The sequence below is a fragment of the Phyllobates terribilis genome, unplaced genomic scaffold, assembly GCF_046119375.1.
Source record: "Phyllobates terribilis strain yellow unplaced genomic scaffold, ASM4611937v1 Scaffold_4__5_contigs__length_816908805, whole genome shotgun sequence".
NCBI lineage: Eukaryota > Metazoa > Chordata > Amphibia > Anura > Dendrobatidae > Phyllobates > Phyllobates terribilis.
Genome location: NW_027362764.1, coordinates 159,475,891 through 159,488,454, shown reverse-complemented (window position 1 = coordinate 159,488,454; position 12,564 = coordinate 159,475,891). Strand labels below are relative to the sequence as shown.

The window sequence follows — 12,564 nt, the reverse complement described above, 5'->3', positions numbered from 1 at the left end:
AGAATGGGAGGATTAGAGCTAAGCAACAGTACATGTGAAAAAGACTTAGGTATACTAATAGATCATAGACTGAACATGAGTCAACAGTGTGATGCAGTAGCAAAAAAGGCAAATACAATTCTGGGATGTATTAACAGAAGCATACAGTCTAGATCACGTGAAGTCATTATCGGTCTTTACTCCTCTTTGGTCAGACCTCATCTGGAATACTGTGTACAGTTTTGGGCACCACATTTTAAAAAAGACAGACAAACTGGAGCAAGTTCAGAGAAGAGCGACCAGAATGGTGACTGGTCTGCAAACCATGTCCTATGAGGAACGGTTGCAGGATTTGGGAATGTTTAGCTTGCAAAAAAGAAGACTGAGAGGAGACTTAATAGCTGTCTACAAATATGTCAAGGGCTGTCACATTGTAGAAGGATCATCTTTATTCTCATTTGCACAAGGAAAGACTAGAAGCAATGAGATGAAACTAAATGGGAGGAGACACAGATTAGATATTAGAAAAAACTTTTTGACAGTTAGGGTGATTAATGAGTGGAACAGGCTGCCACGAGAGGTGGTGAGTTCCCCTTCAATGGACGTCTTCAAACAGAGGCTGGACAGACATCTGTCTGAGATGATCTAGTGAATCCTGCTTTGAGCAGGGGGTTGGACCAGATGACCCAGGAGGTCCCTTCCAACTCTACCATTCTATGATTCTATGATTCTATGGTGTCATTTGTTTTAGGCGTGCATAAAAGTGCAGTTGGCCACAGTTTTGTGCACTTCTGAAAAAAAGGACACCGCTAAACAGAGGCCAGACGCAGTCCAGAGTAACTCTGCTGCCTCATTATAGTGAATGGATCCCGTAGGGGTTTCATCTGAATTACATCACTTGGAAATTTAGATGGAAACCCCGATGTAAGTGCTCAGCCTCGAGCGCCGGATAAATGTTACGTAAAATGTTCCCAATAAAAGCTTCAACTCAGTCCTCAAAAAAAGCTAGTCCCCACTCAGGTCCGTCATCTGTTAAAAATATAAGGGACTTCCAAGTTACTGGTAGCAGAAAGGCTCTGGAAAAGCGAAATGGCCCTTGCCCCCCGAAAGAAATTCAGAAAATTTTGTGCTGCCAAATCCAAATGTCTCCCTCACTTCTGAGCCGCACAATGTGCCTAAACTACATTTAGGGTCCACATGTTTGGCATTCCTGTAGCGGTGAGAGCTTGCCTAATTTACAGGTGCATGTCTCCAGAAGCACGATCTGGGCACAACGTACTGGTCACTACAGCGTACTGGTCACTTCAACAGCAGTTTGAAATTTTCACTCAGCAACATCCACTGCTGCTTGTTTCTGGAAAAGACCCATGGAGTCAAAATCATCACTACACCTGTAGGTAAATTCCCAAAGGGGCATAATTCCCAAAATGGGGTCACTTGAGGGGGGATTCTGCTCTTCTAGCACTTAGGGGCTGTGTATATGGAGTCCGCAAACTATTCTACAATAATTTGTTCTCCAAGAGTCAAATAGCGCTCCGTCCCTCCCGGATCTCGCCGTATGGCTAAGCAGCACGGTACAGCCACATATCGGGTATTGCCACGTTTAGAATAAATTGTGTGACACATTTAGGCACTATTTTTACCCATTGCCCTGTGTGAAAATGTAAAATCTAAGGGTAAAACATTTTTTTGTGGTAAAAATATAATTATGTTTTCTTCACTGCCCAATGGTATAAATTTAAAAATTTAAAAATGCTCACTACACCCCTAGATGAATTCCTTGAGAGGTGTAGTTTACAAAATGGGGTCACTTGTGGGGGTTTCTGCTGTTTAGGCATGTCACAGACTCTTCAAATGTGACATGGTGTCTGCAACCTATCCCAGCCAACATAGCGCTCCTTTCTTTTCCGAACCCTGCCGTACACCAAAGCAGTCGTTTTCCCCCACATATGGGGTATCGGTATACTCAGGAGAAATTGCACAACAAATTTCATGGTGCAATTTCTCCTGTTACCCTTATGATAATGCAAAATTAAGGGATGAAAAACGTTTTTGTGGGAAAAATGTGAAAATTTTATTTTTACGGCTCAATATTAAAAACTTCTGTGAAGCAACTGGGGGTTCAAGGTGCTCACCACACATCTAGATAAGTTCCCTAAGGGGTCTAGTTTCCAAAATGGTGTCACTTGTGGGGGGTTTCCACTGTTTAGGCACATCAGGAGCTCCCCAAATGCGACATGGCGTCTGCTAATTATTCAAACTAATTTTACATTCAAAAAGTCTAATGGTGCTCCTTCCTTTCCAAACCCTGCAGTGCGCCCAAACAGTGGTTTTCCCTCACATATGGGGTTTCAACGTGCTCAGGAGAAATTGCACTACAAATTGTGTAGTCCATTTTTTCCTGTTACCCTTGTGAAAATAAAAAAAATTGGGTCTAAAGTAACATTTTTGTGAAAAGTTAAAATGTTTTGTTTTCTTACACATTCCAAAAATTCCCGTGAAGCACCTGAAGGGTTAATAAACTTCTTGAATGTGGTTTTGAGCACCTTAAGGGGTGCAGTTTTTAGAATGGTGTCACTTTTGGGTATTTTCTGTCATAAAGGCCCCTCAAAGTCACTTCAAATAAGATGTGGTCCCTAAAAAAATGTTTTTGTAAATTTTGTTGGAAAAATTAGAAATCGCTGGTCAACTTTTAACCCTTATAGCTTCCTAACAAAAAAAATGTTGGTGCCAAAATTGTGCTGATGTAACGTAGACATGTGGGAAATGTTATTTATTAACTATTTTGTGTGACATATCTCTCTGATTTAAGGGCATGAAAATTCAAACTTTGAAAATTGCAAAATTTTCAAAATTTTCGCCAAATTTCCGATTTTTTCACAAATAAACGCAAGTGATATCGAAGAAATTTTACCACTATCATGAAGTACAAGATGTCACAAAAAACAATCTTAGAATCAGGGGGATCCGTTGAAGCGTTCGAGAGTAATTACCTCATAAAGTGACAGTGGTCAGAATTGAAAAAATTGGCCTGGTCACGAAGGCAAAAACAGGCTCTGCCGCGAAGTGGTTAAATGGTTGATATGGACTTTAAGGTTTGCTATTTCCAATAGGTGGCACTAGCTCTAGTCCTCTTCCTCTCCGAAGAGACAATTTGCATATTTAATTTCCCACAGGAGAATTGCATGGCATATAAGCCTCCTTACCCAACCAAGTCAGGCACATCACTCTCCATAAGGAGAAATGTTAGGCCACGGCCCCACTATCAGTATTCGGTCAGTATTTTTTCTCAGGAGTGGGAGCCAAAACAAGGAGTGGGTGATAAATGCAGAATTGGTGACTTGTTTCTATTATACCTTTTCTCTGATTGTTCCTCACCTGGTTTTGGCTGCCACTCCTGAGAAAAAATACTGACCGAATACTGATAGTAGGGCTGTGGTCTAACCCTCTAGTCCTCTATACTGGAGGTGTGCCTCATACCTTTAGACCCTTAGTTTTTCTTACTTATTTTCCTCACTGCCATTTGTGGAAAAATATTTAGTATTTGATACAATGCCTGTGATGAAAGCCGGCCGGTGGGTGCAGCTCTCTGGCGCCCCCTTACCTCTCAGGTCAGTCAAGGTACTGCACCTAGAGAAAGTAGTGCCAGGTAGCTGCAACCAGCGCAGGGAACACGGTAGTGTGTTATCCCTTCAACGTCACTAAACCGTAACGTCACTACACAGCACAACTCGCTAGCGCCCTCTTAGCCTCAGGTCAGTCAAGGAACTGCACCTAGGATAAGCGGTCGCCAGGGAGACTGTCCTGTAACCTACTGGGTATCGGGGCCCTCTGTAGTGAGGGCGGTATATATATCTTCCTTGGCCGCGCCAGGAATATATATATCTGAACCTCCGACCGTCACTACCAGCCTTCCCCAATCCCCAGTTGGTATGCTGCCACCAGTCCCTATTTTAGATATACGCCCAGTCCGTGAATGGGCCTATATCGGGTCAGGAACCAACCCTGGGTAGCGTTTTGGCTTGAGCCGAGCTCACACGGACGTGCGTTCGTTATGCAGAATAAAAGGCAGGCCCACAATTACTTGAGGTAATTGATTATAATAATACACTAGATACACGATATACAACTAAATATACACAGGTATAAGGTCAGGCTAAACTATACAACAATGGAATACAACACACAGAATCACCACAGCATATCAGTTACCGGTTTCTTGATTTTCTTGTGACGCAGGGAGAGGATTCTGCGGTCGCAGGCACGGTTCTTTGTTACAGGCTGAGGCCTACCACCGCATGGTCAAACTGCTCCTCCCCTTGGTGGCCTCAGCTGGTGCTCAGATGTTCAGCACCCCACTCTTGGGTCAAGACTGACTTATCTCTTGTCTGTCCTGCTATCTTACCTGCCCCGTCCCGCCCACTGCTGGTGAGGTCAGCTGGCTCAGTCTCCACCCTCAGGTCTAACTTCGATCAGAAGCCCAAATTCTATGGAACCCAATAACTTCTTCTGGGATGGTCTCATGATACCCCCAGGGGTTCCCATGGATTCGGGCCGCCGTAACCGACCTTTTGATATCAATTATGATACCATACGGTCCTCAGGAATGGCTCCGCGCTATATCTTGGCTTCCAGAGCACGTACAAACGTCTACCGCGGAGGCTTGTGTGCGCAATGGCTCCGGGACGCCGTGATATTTTTTTATTGGCCCATCCCATGCAACATGCGTGTACTTTTCATGTTTCTATATCTTATGCCTCCATGCTTGTGACAGACAAAGAAACTAGTCCTATGGGACAAATGGTCAGGTACAGATAGACGAAGCACCCCCCCCTGCTGGCTGTGTTTCCTCTCGAAGTCTTTGAAGCTCCTAGCATTCAAGTGTTAAGTAGGCCCCGGGGCTTCTTATCTTACAGGAGCCTGGATGGGGGGAAACTATCTAGTTGACGTTTTAACAGAAGGTCCCAAGGGTGGGGGCTGCTGAAGTGTGGCCATCCCTGGATATGATTTATCATTACCAAGATGGCGGCTACAGGTTCATCACAATGCCGATTTTGCAAGTTTTCCCACCTACAAAGAATGGAGTGGTCCGTAATTTTTATAGTAGGTACACGTCAACTGTGAGACAGAATCTAAAAAAAAAAAAAATGCAGAAAATCACATTGTAGGATTTTTACATAATTAATTTGCATTTAATTGCATGTATTTGATACAATAGAAAAACAGAACTTAATATTTGGTACAGAAACCTTTGTTTGCAATTACAGGTCAGATGTTTCCTGTAGTTCTTGTCCAAGTTTGCACACCATGCAGCAGGGATTTTGGCCCACTCCTCCATACAGATCTTCTCCACATCTTTCCTTTTTTGGGGCGGTCACTGGGCAACATTGAGTTTCAGCTCCCTCCAAAGATTTTCTAATGGGTTCAGGTCTGGAGACTGGCTAGGACACTCCAGGACCTTGAAATGCTTCTTACGGAGCCACTCCTTAGTTGCCCTGGCTGTGTGTTTTAGATCATTGTCATGCTGGAAGACCCAGCCACAACCCATCTTCAATGCTCTTACTGAGGGAAGGAGGTTGTTGGCCAAAATCTCGCGATACATAACCCCCATCCATCCTCCCTTCAATATGGTGCAGTCATCCTGTCTCCTTTGTAGAAAAGCACCCCCAAAGTTTCCCCCACCATGCTTCACCATTGGGACGGTGCTCTTGGGGTTGTACTCACCCTTCTTTCTCCAAACACGACGAATAAAGTGGATACCAAAAAGTTCTATTTTGGTCTCATCTGACCACATGGCCTTCTCCCATGCTTCCTCTGGATCATCCAGGTGGTCATTGGCGAAACTTCTAACGGGCATTGACATGTATTGGCATGAGCAGGGGGACCTTGTGTGCCCTGCAAGATTTAAATCCATGATGGCGTAGTGTGTTACTAACGGTAATGTTTGAGACTGTGGTCCCAGCTTTCTTCAGGTCATTGACCAGGTCCTCCCGTGTAGTTCTGGGCTGATTCCTGGCCTCTCTCAGAATCATCCTTACCCCACAAGGTGAGATCCTGCACAAAGCCCCAGACCGAGAAAGATTGACAGTCATCTTGTGTGTCTTCCATTTTCTAATAATTGTGCCAACAGTTGTTGCCTTCTCACCAAGCTGCTTGCCTATTGTCCTTCAGCCCATCCCAGCCTTCTGCAGGTCTACAATTTTATCCCTGGTGTCCTTAGATAGCTCTTTGGTCTTGGCCATGGTGGAGAGGTTGGAGTGTGATTGGTTGTGTGGACAGGTGTCTTTTATACAAGTATCAAGTTCAAATAGGTGCAATTAACACAGGTAATGAGTGCAGAATAAGAGGGCTTCTTAAAGAAAAAAACTGACAGGTCTGTGAGAGCCAAAATTCTTGCTGGTTGGTAGGTGATCAAATAATTAAATTGGATTTCATTGCATGAAATATTAAAAAATCATACAATGTGATTTTCTGGGTTTTATTTTTAGATTCTGTCTCTCACAGTTGAAGTGTACCTACGATAAAAATTACAGACCTCTCCATTCTTTGTAGGTGGAAAATTTTGCAAAAGCGGCAGTGTAACAAATACTTAATTTTCCCCACTGAATATCCAAAAGAACAACCAGGATGCTTGTACATAAACTGACAGCAGCACTTTGTTTAACCAGTTCCCGACCGCCCACTGTACATAAAAGTCCGCGCTGCCTGGGCTCTGTGCAGCGCCGACGTTTAAAAACGGTGGGTGGTCTCGCAGCGCTCAGGACCCCCAGGGTCCTGCAAGCGCTGCAGGAGCGGTGCAGAGCGTTAGCTCTGACAGGGAACATCATCGGGACCTGATTGGATCAGGTCCCAGTGATGTTAACCCTTTGCTGTCTTCTATATGCTGCGATCTATAGTGATCGCGGCATATAGGAGACAGCAGGAGGAGAGGGGGTCGTCTTACTTACCTCCGAAGACCTCCGATTCCTTCCAGGACCTGGGGTTGCTATGGCAGCTGGAGGTCACATGACCGCCTCCAGCTCTGCCATATATGGTGTCCTGTCTGGCTCAGCCTGCAAGCTGAGCCAGACAGGAGACTGACTGAAACAGGGAAGATCTCATGTAATGTAATGTAATATATGTCTATTACATTACATGAGATCAGTGATCAGAAAAATAAAAATTAATGTCCCATACAGGGACTAAGTAAAAATGTAAAAAAAAGTAAAAAAAAAGTAAAAAAAAAGTTTTTAAACTGTTAAAAAAAAAAAAAATCACAATAAATAAAAATAAATATATAAAAAATTAAACCAATTAATCCGTATATTTTTACAAAACCAAAAAAAGAACACATATTTGGTATCGCCGCGTCCAAAACAACCCGAGCTATAAAACTGTCACACTAAATAACTCCTTCTGTGCACACCGTAATAAAAATAAATAAAAAACGGAGCAAAAAAATATGCTTTTTCATCATATCGCCAAACAAAAAGTGGAAAAAAATGCGATCAAAAAGCAAAATAGAAATAAAAATGGTACCGCTGAAAACGTCATCTTGTTCCGCAAAAAACAAGCCGCCATACAGCTCCATCAGTCGAAAAATAAAAAAGTTATAGTGCTCAGAATAAAGCAATGCAAAAAAAATATTTTTTTCTATAAATTTGTTTTATTGTGTAAAAGCGCCAAAACATAAAAAAATATACAGCAAGTGTAGTATCGCTGTAAACGTACTGACCCGAAGAATAACGCTGCCTGATCACTTTTACCACACGCAGAACGGCATAAAAAAAAACCTCAAAGAACAATTCCTGAATTGGTTTTGTTAATTTTACCTCCCAAAAAACGGAATAGAAAGCGATCAAAAAATGTCACGTACCGAAAAATGGTACCAATAAAAATGTCAACTCGTCCCGCAAAAAACAAGCCATCACATGACTGTCGGCCGAAATATGGAAAAATTATAGCTCTCAAAATATGGTGATGCAAAAACTAGATTTTGCAAAAAAAAGCGTCTTTTAGTGTGTGACAGCTGTCAATCATAAAAAACCCGATATAAATCTGGTATCTCTGTAATCGCACCGACCCGAAGAATAAAGTAATCTCATCACTTATACCGCACGAGGAGAGGCGTAAAAAATAAATAAAACCAATTCTTCACCTGCTACTGATTTGTTTATTATGTCTCCGAAAGATCGCAGTAAGGCTCTGCTCACATTTATCCTGCGCTCTGCGCTGAGCACTTACGCCAGAGTTTCCGTGTAAATCTCTGAAATACATGATTCAGCCGGAACCCATGACGGAAGATTCCCTGTAATGAGGCAGATATAGGCCACAGTGGATGCCGTCTGGCCTGTGATCCCACGGTGTCATTTGTTTTAGGCGTGCATAAAAGTGCGGTTGGCCAGTTTTGTGCACTTCTGAAAAAAAGGACACCGCTACACAGATGCCAGACGGAGTCCAGAGTAACTCTGCTGCCTCATTACAGTGAATGGATCCCGCAGGGGTTTCATCTGAATTACATCACTTGGAAATTTAGATGGAAACCCCGATGTAAGTGCTCAGCCTAGAGCGCCGGATAAATGTTACATAAAATGTTCCCAATAAAAGCTTCAACTGAGTCCTCAAAAAAAGCTAGGCCCCACTCAGGTCCGTCATCTGTTAAAAATATAAGGGACTTCCAAGTTACTGGTAGCAGAAAGGTTCTGGAAAAGCGAAATGGCCCTTGCCCCCCAAAAGAAATTCAGAAAATTTTGTGCTCCCAAATCCAAATGCCTATTCTACAATAATTTGTTCTCCAATTGTCAAATAGCGCTCCGTCCCCCCCAGATCTCGCCGTACGGCTGAGCGGTACGATACAGCCACATATGGGGTATTGCCACTTTTAGAAGAAATTGTGTGACACATTTCGGCACCATTTTTACCCATTGCCCTGTGTGAAAATGTAAAATCTGAGGGTAAAACATTTTTTTGTGGTAAAAATATAATTATGCTTTTTTCACTGCCCAATGGTATAAATTTAAAAATTAAAAAATACTCACTACTTCCCTAGATGAATTCTTTGAGAGGTGTAGTTTACAAAATGGGGTCACTTGTGGGGGTTTCTGCTGTTTCGGCATGTCAGCGACGCTTCAAATGTGACATGGTGTCTGCTGCCTATCCCAGCCAACATAGCGCTCCTTTCTCTTCCGAACCCTGCCGTACACCAAAGCAGTCGTTTTCCCCCACATATGGGGTATCGGTATACTCAGGAGAAATTGTACAACAAATTTCATGGTGCAATTTCTCCTGTTACCCTTATGATAATGCAAAATTAAGGGATGAAAAACGTTTTTGTGGGAAAAATGTGAAAATTTTATTTTTACAGCTCAATATTATAAACTTCTGTGAAGCACCTTGGGGTTCAAGGTGCTCCCCACACATCTAGATAAGTTCCCCAAGGGGTCTAGTTTCCAAAGTGGTGTCACTTGTGGGGGGTTTCCACTGTTTAGGCACATCAGGAGCTCTCCAAACGCAACATGGCGTCTGCTAATTATTCAGACAAATTTTATATTCAAAAAGTCTAATGGCACTCCTTCCCTTCCGAACCCTGCAGTGCGCCCAAACAGTGGTTTTCCCTCACATATGGGGTATCAGCGTGCTCAAGAGAAATTGCACAAAAAAATTTGGGGTCCATTTTTTCCTGTTACCCCTGTGAAAATAGAAAAAAATGGGTCTAAAGTAACATTTTTGTGAAAAAAGTTAAATGTTAATTTTTTTCTTCCACATTCCAAAAATTCCTGTGAAGCACCTGAAGGGTTAATAAAGTTCTTAAATGTGGTTTTGAGCACCTTGAGGGGTGCAGTTTTTAGAATGGTGTCACTTTTTGGTATTTTCTGTCATAAAGACCCCTCAAAGTGACTTCAAATATGATGTGGTCCCTAAAAAAATGTTTTTGTAAATTTTGTTGGAAAAATGAGAAATCGCTGGTCAACTTTTAACCCTTATAGCTCCCGTACAAAAAAAAATTTGGGTTCCAAAATTGTGCTGATGTAAAGTAGACATGTGGGAAATGATATTTATTAACTATTTTGTGTGACATATCTCTCTGATTTAAGGGCATGAAAATTCAAAGTTAGAAAATTGCAAAATTTTCAAAATTTTCGCCAAATTTCCGATTTTTTCACAAATAAACGCAAGTTATATCGAAGAAATTTTACCAGTATCATGAAGTACAATATGTCACGAAAAAAACAATCTCAGAATCAGGGGAATACGTTGAAGCGTTCCAGAGTAATTACTTCATAAAGTGACAGTGGTCAGAATTGAAAAAATTGGCCTGGTCACGAAGGCAAAAACAGGCTCTGGTGCGAAGTGGTTAATAGCCTATCATTGGAAACAAACTTCTCCCCCATCTAGATTTGATATATATGCTGGGATCAAAGAGATTAGAAATTTTGAATATCGTACTGCTCTGAATGACAAGATTGTTGAGAATTTAATTGTCTCTGTTCCCCTTGTGGTACTTTCTGGGCTCTTCTAACCATTTCATATTTAAGAGTTTAATAAAAATAGGTTACCTACTCATTCCTACTATTAACCCCTGCCCTTCCTAGTCGTCGTCTAAATGCAAGGTTGTTTACCCACTTTTCTTTTTTTTGCCATGTATAATCTGATTATAATCTGATTAACCGGTTGAAAAAACAATTACATCATAAGACTAGTTTAATGTTATATAACTGATATTATAAATGTTAAAAATCTCTAATGTTTACTGCATTTTTTTTTTTTTTTTTAAGCAAAAATTACAATTCTAAAAAAAATATTTCAGCTTCTAGATGTGCAAAGACATACCCCAAAAGACTTGCAGCAGTAATTGCAGAGAAAGGTGGTCCTACAAAGCATGGACTCAGAGGAAACTTTTGTTTGTAACTTTATTGATAATGTTGTTCCACTGTAACTGGGTTATCCATAGAAGCCTCAGTTACAGGGGAAAACAGCACAGTACAATGGCATAACTTAATGGCAGAGTTGATCTGGGTCTACTTGGAACCAGCACCTCTACTAGGCTGGCTGCTCCCTGGGGAAAGGAGTGATCGCCAGAACCTACAACTAATATATCTGTATATGACATATCGCTCGTTGAGTGCAGTTTTTCATGTAAAACTGGACACACAACCAGTGGCTGAAGAGCGGAATAAAACTTTTTTTTTTATTCACCTTTCCGTTGTGGAGAAAGATGGTAACACCCACTTGGACTTAAAAAAAACTAATTTATTAGATGCCAAATACTTTGGATTGGTAATCTCTGCACTGGAAAGGCAAAATTAAAACAAAAATCATTTTTAGGTTTACAAAGACATTTTTAACATGGATATATAATTTATCAGAATACTTTTAAGTGTCTGCGCTAGCATTTTGCCTCAAATGAAAGATTATTTAGAATAGACCAAGATTCAAGTCACTTACTTCAAGACTGTCCAGATATTTTGCCTTTAAGGCTGAGATGAGACACGTCTCTTCAAAAATCAGCTTGACGACTCTGTTATATGCTTTTGTGATTATCTTCCGATCCTCTTCACCTGGTTCCTGCAGTTAATGATAAAAAGTAAAAAGCCTGAATTCATTTTTTTTTCAATACATACTTGAAAAAGTAGATTTATTTTTAGAGCACCATCAATTCCATATTGCTGTAAATGAGAAGGGATTACATACAAAGTACAAAAATAAATTACAGTCAACAAACTAATAGACTGGTACAGAGGAAGAGGGCCCTGTCCTTGTGGGCTTACATTCTGCAGGATAACGGGGAAGCAGGCAGTAGGTTCGGTTCTGCATCAATCATATTTTACAGCCAAGAATATAATGCCAGTGAAATAATATACTAGGACTTTAAAAGCTTCCCACAGCTAGAATATACGGGATAAAAGCTTTGATTTAATAATTTTAAGGCTATGTTCACACATCATGGGTTTTTTTTTTAGAGTTTTTTGCTGCACATTTTTATGCAAATTTTCAGCTGCCTTTTGCAGTAACAGCAAAGTCTATGAGAAACCAGAAGTCTCTGTTCACACATCATGGTTTTTTTTTTGTTCCGTATTTTGTGCCTTGCATGTTTTTTTTTTGGAAAATAGAGCATGTCACTTCTTTCAGCATTTTTTCACCCATAGGAAGTAATGGGTCGTGAAAAAAACAAACTAAAATTTGCATCAGTGTTTTTTTCAGCGTTTTTGATGGCAAAATGGAATGGGGTTCTTTTTTTCACAGAACTTTATGTACATGCATAAATAGAGACAAAGGACAGTGAAAAATACACTGAAAAAAACGCACCAAAACTGCAAGAAAAATACTGAACAAAATGCCCCGGAAGATAAAACTTTTGCTGCAGATTTGTGACGGGAAAAAAACCATGATGTGTGAACATGGCCTAAAGCTGCAAATTGTATTTTCATACTGAGAAATCTATTTTCAGAAAAATAAAAAAGGTATGGGTCATTACAGGATCCTTTTTTTTTTTTTTTTTTTTTTTAAAGGACTTCGTTATTAATTACCTAACCTAAAACTAAATGCAGAGGACCATAAACTCTCTCAAATTCTGTAATCCAAGAGGAATCGGGCAGATTATGCAAA

The 12,564-nt window shown here is 40.9% G+C and overlaps 1 protein-coding gene across 1 annotated transcript in view; it reads right to left on the bottom strand.

The window, feature by feature from the left end:
• STK31 (serine/threonine kinase 31) overlaps nucleotides 1–12,564 on the bottom strand; it is a 117,301-nt gene that overhangs the window by 72,780 nt on the left and 31,957 nt on the right. The window contains exon 11 of the mRNA XM_073676547.1: nucleotides 11,404–11,523. Coding sequence (XP_073532648.1) covers nucleotides 11,404–11,523 — 120 coding nt within the window. The remainder of the gene's footprint in view (nucleotides 1–11,403; nucleotides 11,524–12,564) is intronic.